Genomic DNA, 20,322 nt, shown 5'->3' with positions numbered 1-20,322 from the left:
GGTATCATCACAAGCAACACACAAGACTGCCACCAGACACAACAAGGAACCACTATAGTCTGTTTTTGAAGGAAAGATATGTTATCAGCACACCAATCACACATTTCATATTTCCTTTAAAGTTGATCGATGCGAACATTCATTATAATGCATGGATGATGCTTACAAATGAAGTTCATGAACATATAAATGACTAAGTGAATTATAAGATGCCACAATAATGTGACATTAAGTCTTTAAACATGTGTCCTGAATATTCAAACTTAACAGGTACACAAAAAAGACATCAACAAATCCAAATATAGTAACAATATCTAGCATTGTTCATATGGTTGATCGCGTAGTCTTTAGTGTAGAAACACGAAGGAAAAATAGAGGGTGCTCTTTGTGTAATTGATCTTTATGAGTCCCCAAATTCTATTATACCAAATTGTTGATGAGGAAATTCATAGTGTTATTTAGTGGCCTCTAGACTAGTGACGTCAAAGATGTCTAGCGTATTTATTATTATACTTTCACTATGACCTTAAAGTTCACATTCATCGAATTCAAGAATCTACAAGCTCAAATGTAGCAAGAAGTTTAAAAATATGATTGAATGTTCCATATGATATTTTTTGGTCACGGTTTGAAGGAAAACATCGCAAGGAAGAGGATGACATGAAGTTCTTCATTAGAGTATTAGAATATAGCATAAGTTTTTCTCTCATGATTTCACGAAATACATGAGTACTAGCTTACATGACGGATCAGGATTTGATAGTTGACCATACCCTAAGTCATATTAGGAGTCTCAGGTGGATGGAGGAGTATAAGTACCAATAGCCAATGACAGTATGGTTCCATGAGAGAGTCATTGCAATAAAAATAACTCATATAAGATAATCATTGGTTATGATGGCTATATGATTGTCGACGCCACGATGACACCTTCTCTCATTGCCAAAATTTGTGATTGGAGGACATTCCATAAAGTCAAGTGGTGACACGTGGTACAACAAGAATTTAAGAATGAAATTATTAAAAAACTGAATAAAATATAAGTCTTAAAATTTGTAAACTATAGATTCTGACTAAGACACATAATGTATTCATAGATTTTGTGAAAAATATATCCCGACTCATAAAAAATTATTTTAGAATATGATATAAAAAATACTTAAAATACAAATAAATCCAAAAAAGTCAGAGTATACAATTAAACATGTATTTATTCATTTTGGGGATGATAAAATTTTTATAATTATTTTAATTCATAAAATATGAAAAACTGAAGCTATTTACTAAATAATATGGATGTTATCACCTGTAGACTCTATATTTAAGATAAATTATTTGTTAAAGAGTATACTGGAGTTCACTTTGTTGCTTTTTCCCTCATAAAAAATATATGGAGGCCATAATCTTTATGCAAAATCTGGCTTACAGAGAGCCAAAAAACATCGTTGCATAATGGATTTTATTATTTCAAATGTATGACCAACATCTTGGATTTATGGGTGTTGTAAAAATGTTAATTATTTTATTTTTGTTATAGAATTTATTTATAATGATTATGACGTCAGAAACATTAAATATCGACGTGTCATAATGAATGAGATATATAATCAAATACTCGCTATTCAATGTATTGAAAAACTTGTGCACCATCGAATATGAATGATACGAGTAATTATAAATGGGTGAAATTATTGAAAAATGAGATAAAAGTTATTTAATTTTGGCACTAAAGATTGTGAAACCTTATACACCACAATTTTAATAATATATTTCTTACTTTATGGAATCTGTATGATTTGAATTCAAAGTATGATGGACATTCTATAAAACAAAGCTTTTGATGAATGCACAATACATACTACGCCTATGTGTTTGACTTCATTTTGACATTTTCTTTAAATTTATGAAAATGATGGTAAATCTAGCACAAAAAATTACAATTATTTTACAATTTTTTGACATTTCATACACTGGTTGTTAAGGACTTAGGCAATAATGCCTATAAAGGAACGAGATGCATTGTTAAAGGAACCTGGACACAATGGCCAAATATTTGATTCCAGCCATACCAACAGTTGTATGCAAAAAGGAACCTTATAAAAGACCAGTATGATGTGCTAATCGGTCCCATGATATGGCACAACTTGGATTAATTCTGAGACTAAAAGTAGGTGTTGGTTTCTAGAGCCTTGATATGGATGTAACAAAAGTGGGTTCTTGTAGCAGAAGACTTGGAGCAACATTGAAACACTATCAACAAGACAATGAATCAAATCACACAAGCAAGAATCACGTTCGTGATTTATTGGATCTTCGAGTAAGATTTGCTGAGCTGCTAAATTGTGCAGCCTCTAGAAGTATCTATAAAATCATCGGCACGTTGAATCTCCTCCTCCATATTTGTGAGCTCCGTTCAAGCTTCATCGCCATCGATATGTCGTATTGGTCACATCGATAATTGACTGGAGCTATGGAGAGAAGGGATAAGGCGGAGAACCTTAAACAATTATGGCATATGGGACTTTCATTCAGGACATTCCCTTATTTATACTAAGTTGGTATTTTTCATAAAGAACCCCAAACTTTAAGTACATATTCTGAACTCCAAAATTTCATTTGTGTTTGACCCACTAGGCCCATGTATCATCCCAGTTAATGACTCTAGAGCCCATTAAACGTTATCAATCTTTCAAATTAATTTACTATATCATCATTTAGATTAATTAATGGCAGATAGATTTAACTCAATCAATAAGTCGAGTCTCTAGCATGTGGGGTTCAAGGCTACACCTCATGCTCCAGAAGATATTAAGGAGTGTGTATCGACTCACTCATGGAACCTGTCAGTCATCGATAATCATGTACGTTAAATCCCCCAAACACTCGACACTCCTAAGATGACATAAGGTAAGGTCAACTGTCAAGGCCTGCAGTCGTACGAGTCAGTATTGATGTGTCCAAAAAATCACTGGGGAACTCTCCTCTAATATTCCACTACCTTGGCCAAAAACTTCATCACATCATCTTCCGTGAGCTATCGTTGCTTATACCAAGGGTGATGATCCTATCTTGACCATTCAATCATATTCGTGAACTTCTTAATGCACTCAAACTAAGATTGTTTGTAATTGTATGATTAAGAACTCGTAGATCATAGTCAATGTACAATCATCTTTCCGCAATACATATTTGCTCTCTTGTGTCTAAGGACCTTACACAATTATGACGTGAATCTACCTTATTAACCATTTGGTATAATACAATTTTGTGAATTCTTTCCACCATGTAACACCCATTGTATATACTCAACGTATCCACACTAATCGCTAAGTGACCAACCATACTCATCATATGAATGAGACCAGATAGTGATATTCAATATGAATACTTAATTGGGCTTCTTGAGTATCCTTCAAATAGGAATATTTAGAACACATGCTTAAAGACTAGTCACCTCTGTCTTACAATCTCATCAGAATTCATTAAGTCTAATCATGTGTTCATATACTTCATTATTAGCATCACACGTACACTATAATGAATATATTATATTTATGAACATAGAAAAATATATGAATGTGTGGTTGGCTTGTTGGCCACATATATTTACATCAATAGGTTCCTTTATATGAGTTTAGCTTTTTGGCATAATGGTGAGTGTTTAAATTTATTGGATATCACATCTATTTCACATTCAAAAAGTTGGTGAAGCGCATATTATCGTTGGGAGGCCGGTATGTTTCATACTCACACAAATTAATACCATTGTTTCATATATTGAAAACATGTTCTAGCATGGTCAGAATAAATCATTATCAACTCCATCTTCCGTTCCCAACCCTCTTAATACATGTCTAGCTCATCCGTATTGATCCAATTGGACCATCTCATGGATCTAGATCTCATTTCAAATACTAGCATTACCAAAGTACGGACACTGTTTGGAAAATAATAATAATTTTGATTAAAAAAATATGCCCAAATGATGCATCCGTTAAGCATTTGCTGTCACAACTCAAAAAATGTTCAGATGACTAGAACACTAATAAACATTAATTTGAGATTTTTTTATTAACAACGAGCCACTATCCACGTAATATAATATAAACATGGAATAATAAACACGACAGAAAAAAATCAAATAATCTGAAAAGGACATGCCAATTTTTTGGGCCAAATATGTATTATGACATGCTATATCACACCTATATATGTAGATTAAGGCTCAATAAGAGATATAATGAGGCTATAAGGGGTAAAAATCCTACAATATCATGCTTAAAGGTGTTTGGATAAAAATGATTGATTGTTGAATAATGTGGAGATTAAGAGTCAAAGTGTACGCCAAGTGTAAACCAATGGTCAAAGATAAGTTTAATGGTCAAATATGTTACGTGACATTTTTGTTTCATTCTGTTCCATTTGGGGATGATATTCTTTCATGTGATGTGTGGTTTGTGGTTGTTTCATGTAGTATTTACCAATATGATATTCAATATTGAACAATCGATTTTCTGAGCTCGGGATAAAATTGGGTGTGTTTCAGATACTGGACATCAAATATTGGACGACTATCGAATATCCATCCGATATTGGATATGAAGACATATATTTTAGGACTATGGATGTGGCAGATGCCCACATTGGATATCGAATCTGATATTTGAGATTGAACTTTGATATCAGGAAGCTGTTTAAAGAGTGAGTACATATTGTACCATATTAGAAAAAAAAATATGTTTACAATAGTACATATACTTCTGAACACATTTTTGTTGAATAAAAACTTGCCCCTCTACCCTTTGTGGCAACTATATGAATGATGGGCTCACATGGTGGCATGTAGATCATACATTTGGGTCCATTTTTGTATCGGGTCAGACTAAGTATAGGATATTAAGTCAAGTATTAATTGAAAACATTTAAGAAATTAATAAGTGCTCAAAGATACAATTATATGGGCCCCAATAGCTTAGTTACTCATTATAAATAATTTAAAATACATGTCTACTTGTATGAAGGATATCAAATAAACCGATATCCAATATCTTCATCCAACCCTAAAGACGAAGACAGATGCCGATATCTCGACGGAATAATGAAAAAAAATACTGGCTCTGTAGTGACGGATATCCGATATCATCAACCGACATCATCATCCGGTATCCATTTATCAGTATAGACGTATATCAGATAGCACTTTTCTGAGATCCGGTTCAATATCCATCGATGTCATCATCCAATATCAGGCTTGGGACGGGCTAACACTAGTTCTGGGGTGCAGTTTGAATTTTCACCCTGAAGCGCACTGTGAGACCATCCCTAGTTCCATTCTGTTATGTATTATTCTGACAATTTCCATCCCATCCCATCTCTTGTGTCCCGTCCCTTCCTCTTTCGACTCGTCTTGTTGCGTTATGTTCCGCTCCGTCCATCCCTTCTCGTCCATTTCCTCAATTTCCCGTTCCGTCCGTCTCTTATCGTCCATTTCCTCAATTTTATTTAGGGTTAATAGCACGGTACATCCCAAACCATGTCCAAAGTTTGCGAGTTAACCTTAGCTTTTTTTTTGGCACGGTATATCCCAAACTCACTAAGTCGTCTGCGATACATCCCGGTGATGACGTGGAGTCCATCGTGGATGCCAGGTGGATCTCCGGCCAGATTTTTACCTGGCGGAACCCACCTGGGCGCCACGCTAGATTCCACGTCATCACCGTGATATGTCTACCTGCCAAGAGAGCGAGAGAGAGAGAGTTCTAGAGAGAAGGAGAGAGAGAGAGAGTTCTGGAGAGAAGGAGAGAGAGAGAGGTGTTCTAGAGAGAGATGCATTGTTCTCTAGAACACCTCTCATTCTCTCTCTAGAACACCTCTCTTTCTCTCTCTAGAAAGAGAGAGAAGGATAGAGAGGTTCTAGAGGGAGAAAGAGAGGTGTTCTAGAGAGCAACGCCTCTCTCTCTAGAACACCTCTCTTTCTCTCTAGAACCTCTCTCTCCTTCTCTCTCTAGCACGCCTCTCTCTCCCTCTCTCTCTTATCAGAAAACCCTTGGCAGGTTCTAGAGAGAGAAAGAGAGGTGTTCTAGAGAACAATGCCTCTCTCTCTAGAACACCTATCTTTCTTTCTCTAGAACCTCTCTCTCCTTCTCTCTAGCACGCCTCTCTCTCCCTCTCTCTTTCTAGAATGCCTCTCTCTCTCTCTCTTTAAGTTAAACCCTTGGCAGGTAGACATATCACGGTGATGACGTGGAATCTAGCGTGGCGCCCAGGTGGGTTCCGCCAGGTAAAAATCTGGCCGGAGATCCACCTGGCAGCCACGATGGACTCCACGTCATCACCGGGATATATCGCAGACGACTTAGACGACTTAGTGCCAAAAAAAAAAGCTAAGGTTAACTCGCAGACTTTGGACATGGTTTGGGATTCGTGCTATTAACCCTTTTATTTATGTTCTGTTCCGTTTCGTCCCGTTCTGTTCTGTTCCATTCCGTCCATTCCGTTCTGTTCCGTTCGGTCCTGTTCGGTCCGTATCTGATCGTCCATTTCCTCGATTTTATTCTGTCCCGTTTCGTCCCTCTAATCGTCCATTTCCTCGATATTATTTCGTCCCGTTTTGTCCCTCTTATCGTCCATTTCCTCAGTATTATTCCGCTCCATTCCATCCCTCTTATCGTCAATTTCCTCAATATTATTCCGTTCCGTTCCGTTCCGTCCCTCTTACCGTCAATTTCCTCGATATTATTCCGTTTCGTTTTGTCACATCTTATCGTCCATTTCCTCGATATTATTCTGTTTCGTTCCGTCCGTCCCGTCTCGACCATAGAACGACCGCATCGAGGAATTAATTCATTTGCCGAACCCTACAGTGTAGTCGAACATTTTCCCCATTTTACTCCTCGTCCTATCTCGTCCCATTCAGTCCCTTCTCGTCCCGTCAGGGCCGATCCGTCTTGTTCAGTCCCGTCTCTTCTCGTTCCGTCCCGTCCCTCCTCAGTACAAATTAAATCGTAGTCAACTCACGTATATACTGCCCAAATTAAAAAAAATATTATAGAATTGCCCGGTTAATCGGCGACTATAAATATCGGTTCTTCTCTCAGATTTTCATTTCCGCGGTTGCCCGCCTACTCCACTTCGTCTTCTCCAGCAGTCTCAGCCGGCGGAGAACAGCGAATCCGGGAACAAGCTTCAATCTGGAGTAGATCCTGCCAATAAAAAGCGTTTCAATCAAGCTCAGGCGCTTCCAACATAGCCGTAGATCCATCTGTTAGATCAGTTTTGATCGATTTGACGCAGGTAGGGCTTCAAATACGCCAGACGATTACATGAATCCGTTAACGAGCTTCAATTTCGGGTAGTTTCTGCCATTAAGAAGCGTTTGAATATCCTCCGGCGCTTCCAAAAGTTCCGAATATCCATCTGTTTGATCCTTGTTGATCGATTTGAAGCAGGTAGGGCTTCCAATACGCCGGACCTTCAATCTGGAGTAATTTCTGCCAATAACAAGCTTTTGAATCACCTCAAGCGTTTACGAAAGTGCCGAAATCCGTCTGCTAGATCGGTGTTGATCGATTTGAAGCGTGTAGGGCTTCCAATACACCGGACCTTCAATCTGGAGTAGTTCCTGCCAATAACAAGCGTTTGAATCAGCTCAGGCGTTTCCAAAAGTGCCGAAAATCCGTCTGCTAGATCATTGTTGATCGATTAGAAGCAGTAGGGCTTCCAATGCTCCGGACGATCACATGAAACCGAGAACAAGCTTGAATCTGGAGTAGTTACTGCCAATAACAAGCGTTTGAATCTCCTCAGGCGCTTCCAAAAGTGCCGAATATCCGCCTGCTAAATCGGTGTTGATTGATTTGAAGCAGGTAGGGCTTCCAATATGCCGGACGATTACATGGATGATCTCGACGAGGACGAGGAGATCACGCAGGAAGATGCTTGGGCGGTTATCAGCGCCTACTTCGAAGAGAAAGGACTCGTCCGGCAGCAGCTCGATTCCTTCGACGAGTTCATCCAGAACACTATGCAGGAGATCGTCGATGAGTCCGCGGACATTGAGATTCGCCCCGAGTCTCAGCATAATCCCGGTCGCGCCTCCGAATTCCTCGAGGTTCTTCCTTTTCGATTGCTGGATAGTGTTTATGCTAAGATGAAAACGATCGTCCTTTTGAAAACGGTCAACTCTATGAAAACGATCGTCCTTTTGAGTCGCGGCAGAGTGTTTATGCTACGATGTAACATGATTTGATGTCAAATGATCATCCTTTTCGTTCTCAGGATAATTGTTAGTTTGCGATGTTATATGAACTAATATGAAGTATTTGCTAATTCGGCAACGAGGTTTTTGGATTTGTCTCTCCGTTGGTCTTTTTCTCTTGAGATGTTCTTTCAGCACTCCGCCATTTGGTGAGTCTCGTTGACGGATTAAGATGGAATGGTCTAAATTTTTTTGAATGTTCAGAAACCTGATTTCTTACCGTGGCTGATTCCTTTGGAATTTTCGTTCCGACCTTCCAATTTGTTGAATCTCGGCGATTTTTTTTTGAAAATCCGTTAATCTGATTTCGATAAATAGCCGATTCTCTTTGAAATTTTCGTTCTGACTCCGCATTTTGATGAATCTTGTTAATGGGATAAGATAGACGGGTCAAATTATTTTTTATATTCATTAATCTGATTTCAGACGGTAACTGGTTCTCTTGGATTTTTCGTTCCGACTTCTGCAATTCGATGAATCTCGTTGATGGATTAGGATGAATCGATGAAAACATCGTTCCAATAATTAGGTGATTTAATCGTTGGGTTTTGGGATTGCGCGTTTGCAGACCATCTACAAGATCAGATTTGGTCAGATCTATTTGAGTAGGCCTATGATGACGGAATCCGATGGGGAGACGGCGACCCTGTTCCCGAAAGCTGCAAGGCTGAGAAACTTAACATACTCTGCGCCTTTGTACGTGGATGTCACGATGAAGGTGATTAAGAAAGGCCATGATTTCGAGGAGGTCACAGAACCGCAGGAGTTTCCTAAAGTGTTCATCGGCAAGGTGAATTATCCCTTCCTTTTTTTCTAAGAAAATGAGTAAGATCACTGGCGTACAGTGATCAACCTGATGCTATTAGAATTTTGGGCTCAAGTACAATGGATGATCAGAAATTTATTTCTAATCATCTTTGATTTAAAAAATAAAGGAAATTTCTTTCAAAAGACTAATTAAGTCTTTTCAGGTTCCGATTATGCTTCGTTCAAGCTACTGCACTCTTTATCAAAACTCGGAGAAGGATCTGACGGAGCTCGGAGAGTGCCCTTATGACCAGGGAGGTTATTTTATAATTAATGGAAGTGAGAAGGTGCTGATCGCTCAGGAAAAGATGAGCACCAACCATGTTTATGTTTTCAAAAAGAGACAGCCCAACAAGTATGCCTACGTGGCTGAAGTTAGATCAATGGCAGAATCTCAAAATAGGCCGGCGAGTAGCATGTTTGTCAGAATGTTATCCAGAACTAGCGCCAAGGGGGTTAGTCTTTTTTCTGTTGGAATTTCTTAAATCAAAATTTCGAGCTTAGTATGACATGGCATTCTCTGTGCAGGGCTCCTCGGGGCAGTACATTCGGGCTACGCTTCCTTATATTCGAGCCGAGATTCCGATTATTATTGTTTTTAGGGCGCTAGGGTTTGTCGCTGACAAAGATATTTTGGAACATATCTGCTACGATTTTTCTGATACCCAGATGATGGAGTTGCTGCGGCCCTCTTTGGAAGAAGCTTTTGTGATACAAAACCAACAGGTTATCTCACAATTTATGTCGCAAATGTAGATGATTATGCTAAGTTATATTAGCCAAACTTGATTTTTTTCCATAAAGAAAGAAGTTTTATAGAGTTATGATGCAAAAATAAGAACTATATCTCTTATATGTGCCATCGAATTGCCGCAAATCGGTTCAGATTGTTCACCTTCAAATGAATTAAAATCTAGTTTAGCTAAATGAATTAAATTTCTTTTCTTACTGTTTTTAGTATGACGCAGGTTGCTCTCGATTATATTGGCAAGAGAGGAGCAACCGTAGGTGTTACACGGGAAAAAAGAATAAAGTATGATCAAATGAAAATTTCCCCATATTTCGGGGAATGTTTATCTCAAAAAAGAAATCACGCCTTGAAAATTATGAACAAAATGTTTTTGGTTCATCTTTATTTTTTCAGATACGCCAAGGAGATTTTACAGAAGGAGATGCTTCCTCATGTGGGCGTTGGCGAGTACTGCGAAACAAAGAAAGCCTACTATTTTGGGTAATTCTTGAAATTTTATTCGAGGACATGTAGTGCATGAGCTTGTAGTCTGTAGTGGAAATTAAACTTGTTTACCATCAATCGAATTAACATAAGCATTTAATCGAGAAATACACGCTCAACTATTTTTCTTCTAGAAATTATATGTGATGCAGGATTGACCTTCTGAAACGTCCGTAGAGACTTTTTGCATACCTTAAGTTTTATGTTTCTGAATAATTTATTCGTCATGCATGCTAAATGCCCCATTTTTTCAGGTACATCATTCATCGGCTTCTTCTGTGTGCGCTGGGACGCAGGCCAGAAGATGATAGAGATCATTATGGAAATAAAAGGCTTGATTTGGCGGGGCCTCTGCTTGGTGGTTTGTTTAGAATGGTATGTTTTTAAGTAACTGTCTTGTAGCTCCATTTCACTTCTTGCACCAAAGCTCTTTAAAATTTAAAACATTTTTGTTGTACGGCAGCTCTTTAGAAAATTGACCAGAGACGTGAAGTCGTATGTTCAAAAGGTTTGTTCTTGTTATGAATCATTCTATTTCCCTTGCTTAGTCGAGTTACCTTTGCATTCATTAATTTATGTTGTGACGGGTTTTTTTGGGGGAAAGTGTGTTGATAACGGGAAGGATGTGAATCTACAATTTGCAATAAAAGCGAAAACCATTACGAGTGGTCTCAAGTATTCCCTTGCAACTGGGAACTGGGGACAAGCAAATCAAGCTGGGACTAGGGCAGGCGTTTCTCAGGTTTCTTTTTCTCTGAAAAATTGGATTGTTTTTCTTAAGTCATTGGCCTTAAGTTTGACTTTGGCAGGTCTTAAATAGACTGACATATGCCTCTACGTTATCCCATTTACGAAGATTAAACTCTCCCATTGGCCGTGAAGGTAGAATGTTTAGGCCTTATTCCATACTTTAGGGTAATCTTCCGTAGTACTGAATCCTCATTCATAATCAGGAAAACTTGCAAAACCGAGGCAGCTACACAATTCCCACTGGGGGATGATGTGCCCTGCGGAAACCCCAGAGGGTCAGGTAAAATTCTGGAGCGTAATTTGACATATGTGAATAAAATCATCTAACCAAGATTTTTATCTCTAATGTTTCTCATATTTGTCTTCTGTTTTAGGCGTGTGGGCTTGTAAAGAATCTGGCTTTAATGGTGTACATTACGGTTGGATCTGCGGCAAACCCTATTTTGGAGTTTTTGGAAGAGTGGAGTACTGAAAACTTTGAGGTCGATATCTCTACGGATGTATTAGTGTTTTGCTATTTTCATATTTGAATGTCTTCTCTAAGATCGTATCTTTTGAAATACAGGAAATTTCTCCCGCTGTGATTCCCCAGTCAACTAAAATCTTTGTTAATGGCTGCTGGGTTGGGATTCATCGTAATCCTGATTTACTTGTGAAGACCTTAAGACAACTGAGACGGCAGGTCTGTTCTAGGGGAAACAGATTTTGAATTGAAATATATGTTGATTTTAATTGATGGAATGCATTTTCACATCTTCTGTCCAACGTTTTAGGTTGATGTAAACACTGAAGTGGGAATTATACGAGACACTCGTCTCAGAGAACTGCGGCTTTACACTGATTATGGCCGCTGCAGCCGTCCGCTGTTCATTGTTGAAAGACAAAGACTACTGATTAAGAAGAGGCACATCCGAGCCCTACAACAGAGGGTAATTTTGGATTCTCTTTTGTCAAATATTCCCTTTTGACTTTTTTCCCTTTATGAAAATTAAGGATCGTAATTTTCAATATGTACAGGAAACCCAAGAGGAAGGATGGCACGATCTTGTCACAAAGGGCTTCATCGAGTACATTGACACTGAGGAAGAGGAAACTACCATGATATCGATGACTATAAATGTTAGTCCCAGCCTTAACACTAGAATTATGTTATTATCCTAGATCACGAGCCATATCAGGGGTATTCTGGCATTTTTCCTTAGAACAACTCTCTATAAATACATGTTGCCCTTAAAGATTGTCACTAAGGAAGATTGTGGAGTTGGCTGGGAGATCCTCCCAGAGAACAAATGCCAATCTGGGCATGTTGTCATTTGTTTTATTATGTCTTTCTCTCTCTGCCTATACCTCTCACTACCGCTTAAGATGGAAATCTATTGGAGCTCTACATCAAAAAGTCTCAATATCTGCTCATTTTATTTTTCCTCTTTCATTGTAGGATTTGATAAATGCCAGGCAAAACCCAGAGGAAGCATATGCTGAAACATACACTCATTGTGAGATCCATCCATCTTTAATTTTGGGTGTGTGCGCTTCAATCATACCCTTCCCTGATCACAATCAGGTCAGTACGTAATTAACACTGTTTAAAATGTCATCATAAATGCGTCTAATGTCTCTTTTATGCTTTTCAGTCGCCACGTAATACCTACCAATCTGCCATGGGCAAGCAAGCGATGGGAATTTACGTGACCAATTATCAGTTGCGCATGGTTGGTGATCGTTTAGTTTTCAACCTTTTCTTACTTGATTGATTTTATAAATGACGTCAGTTCTTTATCAGGACACACTAGCATATGTGCTTTATTATCCTCAAAAGCCTTTGGTGACCACTCGTGCCATGGAGCATTTGCACTTCAGACAACTTCCTGCTGGAATTGTATGTAACTTGCGTGGGATTTTTCTTTTTCTTTTTTCCATTAGTTTGATCATAGATTCATCCTGTCTCTGTGAACTGCGTTTACCTTATGTAGAACGCTATTGTTGCAATCGCGTGCTACTCCGGATATAACCAAGAGGATTCTGTCATCATGAACCAGTCCTCCATTGATCGTGGATTCTTCCGGTCCTTGTTCTTCCGATCTTACAGGTATGCCTTGTTCCGCAATAAACATATTTTTTTCATATTATTGGGAGTTAATACACATCTTTTAATTGCAGAGACGAGGAGAAAAAGATGGGAACTCTTGTAAAAGAAGATTTTGTCCGGCCCAACAGGGAAAACACGATGGTTTGTACCTGCCAATAATTTTAAAGTTTTATTCGCGCTGGAGATAATTACGCAAATTGTCATTTTATTTATTTTATAGGGAATGCGTCATGGCTCGTATGACAAGTTGGATGATGATGGGCTTGCACCTCCTGTAAGTGCTCTCGGATTAATGGTGTTCTATTTGTACCTATCTTCCGTTCATAAAACTGTCCATTGTGCGTGAACCCGTAAGCCAAAACTTGAATTGGGGGATGTTACTTCGTCACTTTATGTACTTCATTACGTTCGTAGGTCATAGTGACAGAACCTTTATTCAAGCTCCGAAGGATATCCAGAATTCTTCAAGAACTGTCGTGTTATTTTATGTAAATTAAGTTATCGTTCATCGTTTCATTTTTTATTTGTTTGTTTTTCTTTGGCTTCCTTTTTTGAAAGAACCTGTTCATCCTTGATGAATCAAAACCTTAAACTCTGATGGATATTCAGATTCATTGACTTCATAACCGGTTAGCATCAACTTAGAACCGAAAGTCAGAACCTTCCTTTTGCATAAATTATTATGAATGAACTTCAAAATCCTAGACCAGGGTCCATTCTCTCTTGTGTTTTTTTAATTATTTTGATATTTTTTAGGGAACAAGGGTCTCAGGGGAGGATGTCATAATTGGGAAGACATCTCCGATCCCTCAAGATGATTCTCAGGGGCAACCTTCTTCAAGGTACACCAGACGTGATCACAGTACAAGTTTACGCCACAGTGAGAGTGGGATGGTAGATCAGGTAAGAGACCTCTTTTCCTCTTGTTTGCTGTGGTTTTTTTTTTTATGTTCAATTCTTTATTTGAGGAAGAAGCCAATGAATGCTCTCTCTCTCTCCCTCGTTCTATCTCTCTCTCTCTCTCCCTCGCCCTCTCTCTCTTTTGATTCCCACCTGTCACTCTCTCCCTCTCCCTCTCCCTCTCTCTCTTTTGATTCCCGCCTGTCACTCTCTCCCTCTTCCTCTCCCTCTCCCTCTCTCTCTTTTGATTCCCGCCTGTCACTCTCTCCCTCTCCCTTTCTCTCTTTTGATTCCCACCTCCCCCTCTCCCTCCGTCCCTTCCCCCCTCTCTTTTGAGTCCCATCTCTCTCTCTCTCTCTCTCCATTTCCCCCCTTCTCTCCTTTGATTACTGCCTCTCTCTCTTTCTCTCTCTCTTTCCCCTCTCGCATTTGATTTACCACCTCTCTATATCTCTCCAATTTCTGTTTCTTCCTCTCTCTCACTCCCTCTCCTATCAGTCCTACCCCCCCCTCTCTGGGTCTCTCCCTCTCTTCTGTTGCTCAGTTTCTCTCCCCCTCTCCCTCCCTCATTTTTTGGTGCATTCGACATCCTCACCTTCGCGCGCTCTTTTGTCTGTGGCAATGAGGATGGCAAATTCTGGTTGTGAAGATGTCTTAATCTTGGGACAAAAAACCCTATTGAACAGCTGTGGCCTGAATGGGAAAACTGCAGAAGAGATTTTCTAATATTTTTTTGCGTCCCAACTTCCACAAAATTCAAACTCTGACCTTGGCAGGTCTTGCTGACTACCAATGCTGATGGTCTGAGGTTTGTCAAAGTGCGGATGAGATCTGTGAGAATCCCTCAAATTGGAGACAAGTTCAGCAGTAGGCATGGTCAGAAGGGTACAGTTGGCATGACATACACGCAAGAAGATATGCCATGGACGGTGGAAGGGATCACCCCAGACATCATAGTCAACCCACATGCTATCCCATCGCGTATGACTATCGGTCAACTCATTGAGTGTATCATGGGGAAGGTCGCCGCACACATGGGAAAAGAAGGAGACGCCACCCCTTTCACTGATGTCACGGTAAGCAAAACCATCTTCATTCTATTTTAACATTGGTCATTGGTCATCTTCAATAGTTTCTACACAAGGAAATATTGGGTGAAGATTTTTTTTCCTGGTGTGATATCGAAGGAAATCATATCAATGCTATATAGTTATACAAGCATTTTTTAACTTTTTATTCAATTCACTAAGTGGCGCGTAGTTTTTAAATATATCTCACAACTTCAATAAGGGTTTTTAAATGGCTTGATAGGACTTGATGTTTATGTCTCTTAAGATATAATTATCGTGTAGCATGCAAGTAAAGTCGCATTACATTATGCGGTGTATGGTTGTTAAATCTAAATTTATTTGGCTTTTATACAGTTCCCTGAAGATCAAGCTTTCGGTGTTAAATTGTCCACTCAGCTGCTTTTATGACAGTAGAAATGACCATATGCAAATGAAATATGATAGGATCCCCTACCCCTGTCGGGACTATTTTTGTCATTTGGATTTACAATAGTTTCCCTTTGAATAAAGAAGTTGTTGAATTGGGCCCGTAGAATTGTTATCTTTTTGTTAAACTCTCTTCCCTTACTGTCAGAATATGACATTAGTCCCGTGGAAAATATGTTATTGCAGGTAGATAACATCAGCAAAGCTCTTCATAAGTGTGGGTACCAGATGCGTGGCTTCGAGACCATGTACAACGGGCACACGGGAAGGAAATTGACGGCCATGATCTTCTTGGGCCCCACATATTACCAGAGATTGAAGCACATGGTTGACGACAAGATCCATTCCAGGGGACGCGGTCCCGTGCAGATCCTCACACGGCAGCCCGCTGAAGGGCGATCACGTGACGGTGGGCTGCGATTCGGAGAGATGGAACGCGATTGCATGATCGCCCACGGTGCCGCTCATTTCCTCAAGGAGAGGCTCTTTGACCAGAGTGACGCGTATCGGGTCCATGTATGCGAGAAATGCGGTCTCATTGCCATCGCCAATCTCAAGAAGAGCACATTCGAGTGCCGGGGCTGCAAGAACAAGACGGACATTGTCCAGGTAGATTCTGATTCCTCCCTCTTTTCTTTCTCGATTGAGCAATTATCAAGAACATGGCAAAAAATAAATAACTTTTCATTCTCTCTGTCTATCTATCCATTCTTAACTTCCTTTCTATTAAGCAATTTATCAATCGATCTACCAGTCCTGCGCGCCCTTCCTTCAAGATAGGAATGAATTAATTATGAAACGATCTTCAGGGAATTGACATGGAAAATCCGCTATATTTTCCTTATCTAATTTGTAGGAGGAAGTCATTGATTTTTTGAAAAATCCTGTTATTTCAATTTGAGGGTTTTCTGGCTTCAGAAACTTGGAAAATATGCGACCTTAAACTTTGGAGAATATAAAAACATGAAGGAGGTTTTGTTTCGTAATTTTTTCAGTAACTCGAAACTAGACAAAGGATCGAAACTCTGGACGATTATATAGAAGGATGAGCTTTTCGTGGAAAAACCTCTTTATTTTTCTAACCTAATTTGCAGCAGGAAGTCATTTTAATTGCTTATAGATGAATTCCCGTAATTTCAATCGGACGATTGTCTGGCTTCACAAACTTTTGAATTTACGTGACTTTTATACGAACGTGACATAAGTTCAGTTTCTCAAATGATCAGTAATATTTTATCTTGAGAAATAATTGAATTCTTCGATTAAAATTCCGGCTATTTCAGTGGGAAGAATTTCTGGCTTTACAAACTCTTTAGCTCTAGCGACTTTTATAAATTGTCAATAAGTTTTGATTGAAGACTTGAAATATTCATTTTGTTTCGGTTCCATTAAGGTTTGGAGGGCACTCAGAAGTGCAATTTTTCATTTCTTAATGGTTTCCCTAATTATTCCCTGAAGAACTCACTAATCAAACTGCGCACCTCTTTCCTTTACGTAGGGTTCTGCCAATTCGTATTAGTTTCTGAAAATTATATAAACTACTTTGAAATGTTGATCAAAATTATTTTGCATGAAGTTAGGCAGAGGAAAAGTTCAATATTTGTCGTGCCACTATTCTGTAAATTCCTTTCATAAAAAGCTATTCTGTAAATTCCATTTCCTGTTTAGCTTCAGGAAGAATCAGTTTATTCTTGAATATCTGTTCTATTTATTCAAGTACTATTCATATATAGAGAATTTAATTTCCAATTGATGGGTACCTCTGCAAAGGATGTAAGAACAATATTGTGGATTTTGAAATATCACCCAAAGATTCAATCTTGAAGGATTATCCTTTTCTATTTTTTTTTCTAAATGTTACCGATTCATTGGTAGCATTTCTACATTTTTGAGTTCTTACTTTGAAAATATTTTAGAGGGCCTTAATGATTATCCTATTCTAGGTTCAACATATCTTTTTTGGTTCACTCAATCTTTTTTGGTTCTGCAAATTGGGGCAAGTCTCTGAATAGTATAGTTTTTCTTAGAAAATATTTTCAGTGGGACTTAATGATTGATTTATTGTTAATGAAGAGTTTAATCTTGACGTAATCATGAATCTTGACAACCGATTATGCAGGTACACATACCATACGCATGCAAGCTTCTATTCCAGGAACTCATGTCAATGGCGATTGCCCCGAGAATGCTTACCAAGAAATGAAATTTTGCCCACATCAAATATCAAACATGAGATGGAGCATAACATGGAATGGCATGGGATGGTATGTCATCCCTCTGACAAAGTTTCATCTCTCAGGTGGAGGTTCTTCTCAACTCTCGTCCCTCGTATTGTATCATTATCATCATCGTCGTCGTCATCATCTTGCATGTTTATTAAATTTTCCTGAGGAAGTAAGAATTGCATTAATTATAGCCCTAGTTTCTCTCCGGAAGCTGCTATTGCGAAGAAATTAAAAACTTGTAAATGTGTTTTAATCCATTATAAGAGTGGTTTTGGCTTGTTTCAATTCAAATGCACGATTATATAAGTGTGTCATCCGGCTGTGCCGGATGACATGACCGGGGGAAAATATGCCTCGGACGAGGGACGGGCCCCTAGAAACCACTGTCTAGTTATCTCTCTATTTCTTTCTCTTTGTTTTTCTTCTCTCTTCTTTGAATCCTAAATTGTTCTCTCATTGCCCATATTCCTTTCTCTTAATCTCTCTATACCCCTCTTTCTTATTTCTTCATCTAATTGTTTCTCTACTTTGTTTTTCTTCTCTTCCATTCTTCAAAATCTTTCTATCCCTCACTCTTATCTCTCTACTTTGTTTTTATTCTCTTCCATTCTTCAAAATTTTTCTATCCCTCACTCTTATCTCTCTACTTTGTTTTTTTCTTTTCCATTCTTCAAAATCTTTCTATCCTTCCCTCTTATCTCTAATTTGTTTTAATTATCTTTCTACTTTGTTTTTATTCTCTTCCATTTGTCACATCTTTCCTTCCCTCCCTCTTATCTCTCTACTTTGTTTCTCTCTCCCTCTCTCTCCTCATCAAATTATCTCTCTTCTATGTTTTTATTCTCTCTCTTCTCTTCGACTCATAAACTCTTATCTTTTCAATTGTGTTTGTTTGATTAAATTTCTATGCTTGGAACTGCGGTTCGCTTGTGCTTGATGGCAACTGGAAGAAAATGTAATCTTTAGCTTCTGGCCCCTGGTAAACTTGTGCCTATACTTCGCGTCTGCACAGTTGCTTCTTTGTTCTTAAAGTCCCGCCTTTCCAAAAACTTAATTTATTATTTCAAGTTACCTAATTACTTTGAGCCTTGCTTACAGATTCAATTTGTGAGCTATTGTGCACTTATTGACACTGGTGTACCCAGTTTGAAGATAGTGAGAGAAGACATGAAGAAGATTTATGTATAAAGGGGGTCCAACTTATGCAAGTTAAATTCTCCACTGTTTAGATAAAGATTTGAAATAAGCTAATTAAGAGAACATTAGCATGCTTAATTTCCTTCGTTCAAGATTGTAGATGACAGCTTGGCTTTGGAGTGTATAAATGGGCGGGGGGAGAGAATTCCTGGGCAGAAGGGTGATAAAAAATTAATCAGAATGAAGATATACTTAACTTAATAAACACATCAAGAAATTTAGTACTAACCAATGAGTCATTTGACTGGCTTTGATTCGATCTGTTTTGGACTAGATCCAAAACTGATCTAATTTGGCTTCTGTTATGGAAAAAAATAAGAAAAAAGAATTAATTAGTTGTTAAAGATATATACTTTTGCTACCATGTGTTTCACACCTATTGCAATGAACATAGTAATTTATGTGCATTACTGTAAGCTTCCTTATCAGCTCCATCTTATTGAGTATAGTTGTTTTTTTGCTTGTGTGGCATTTTTGTGTAGCAATCCTTGATTATATGATGCCAAGGCTTGATTGACCCAGAGAATCTATACTTACCTTATTAAAAAATTCTGCATTTCTTCACCAGCATTCTAGATTGTTGATTGTTCCACTACTAGTAATAAGTCACCAATTTAAAATATGCCTGCCATGCTCAAATTCTCCATAATCTTGTTCATGTGTCCAATCAATGTGACAACTATTTTCATGGTCTGTGAGGAAATAATCCCCTTAAAGGGGTATTCACTACATGATTATCATCACTGCCTCCTCCAGGAGTGGCCTGTAAAAGCAGATGTATGTAACCTTTTTTCTTTCAAATTGTGAAGTGTGAAGCCAGTGTAATGATGTTTGTTTTAGGATGTGTTGTGAAAGGAGTCAAGCACTAAACTCATGTGAATCTCTGCAAAAATTGAAATTTGACCTAGACATTATGTTGTTTGATTAAGTTGAGTCTGGTGTCTCAACGATGTTATTATTCATTGACTTCAACTACTCCTCAAGAATACAGCTACACATAGTGCGTAAAAAATGTATACAAATAAGATAGGTAGCATAAAAAAAATAAAAAGAAATAAGCAAAGTAAAAAAAAGTATAAAACTTAAATACTTTGGAATTTAAAATTTAAATATTAGGAAACCCGTCCACTTGATATTTTTTCTACAATGCTTTTGACCAGATGTTTAGTTGTTTCAGATATAATTGAAAAAATTGGGATATCCTCCAGAAGTGTTATCTCATTTGGTAAATTATTGTACAGAAAAAAAAATTAGACGCCATGCATCATGGGAAAATACCAAGAATACATAATGTGTTCACTCAACTGTCAAATATTATCTCAATTACACAGTTCACTTAATCAATAAGTTTACACCAATAACAAAAA

At 38.2% G+C, this 20,322-nt stretch overlaps 1 protein-coding gene across 6 annotated transcripts; it reads left to right on the top strand.

Annotated features, from left to right (window-relative positions):
• Positions 1–7,098: 7,098 nt before the first annotated feature.
• NRPB2 (DNA-directed RNA polymerase family protein) lies at positions 7,099–19,056 on the top strand. 6 transcript variants are annotated; one of them, XR_013582188.1, is made up of 26 exons: positions 7,099–8,110; positions 8,826–9,047; positions 9,229–9,519; positions 9,593–9,790; positions 10,033–10,097; positions 10,209–10,295; positions 10,553–10,673; positions 10,762–10,806; positions 10,903–11,040; positions 11,108–11,180; positions 11,252–11,328; positions 11,423–11,530; positions 11,614–11,730; positions 11,822–11,977; positions 12,066–12,167; positions 12,487–12,612; positions 12,683–12,760; positions 12,832–12,927; positions 13,022–13,137; positions 13,209–13,278; positions 13,358–13,411; positions 13,894–14,040; positions 14,814–15,113; positions 15,720–16,142; positions 17,653–17,832; positions 18,857–19,056. XR_013582188.1 is itself a non-coding variant. In XM_078579086.1 (26 exons), the coding sequence occupies exons 2-26, from the start codon at positions 7,880–7,882 to the stop codon at positions 17,734–17,736; spliced, it is 3,525 nt and encodes a 1,174-aa protein (XP_078435212.1). In that variant the 5' UTR covers positions 7,099–7,293; positions 7,866–7,879; the 3' UTR covers positions 17,737–18,043. The 6 variants fall into 6 exon arrangements, 5 of the variants coding, with proteins under 5 accessions (XP_078435212.1, XP_078435210.1, XP_078435211.1 ...); XM_078579086.1 differs by lacking the exon at positions 18,857–19,056 and having other exon boundaries at positions 7,099–7,293; positions 7,866–8,110; positions 17,653–18,043; XM_078579084.1 differs by lacking the exon at positions 18,857–19,056 and having other exon boundaries at positions 7,099–7,293; positions 7,449–8,110; positions 17,653–18,043.
• Positions 19,057–20,322: the final 1,266 nt, after the last annotated feature.

The sequence above is a fragment of the Wolffia australiana genome, chromosome 7 (genome assembly GCF_029677425.1).
Source record: "Wolffia australiana isolate 7733 chromosome 7, ASM2967742v1".
Lineage (NCBI taxonomy): Eukaryota > Viridiplantae > Streptophyta > Magnoliopsida > Alismatales > Araceae > Wolffia > Wolffia australiana.
The sequence above is the reverse complement of the archived record's forward strand: the minus strand, read 5'-3'. Positions and strand labels throughout refer to the sequence as shown.

Coding starts and splice junctions, on each gene's coding strand:
- NRPB2 (XM_078579086.1), top strand. CDS start 7,880: ATGCCGGACGATTACATGGATGATCTCGACGAGGACGAGGAGATCACG. Junction 9,791..10,032: donor TTGTGATACAAAACCAACAG/GTTATCTCACAA, acceptor AGTATGACGCAG/GTTGCTCTCGATTATATTGG. Junction 10,674..10,761: donor TTGGTGGTTTGTTTAGAATG/GTATGTTTTTAA, acceptor GTTGTACGGCAG/CTCTTTAGAAAATTGACCAG.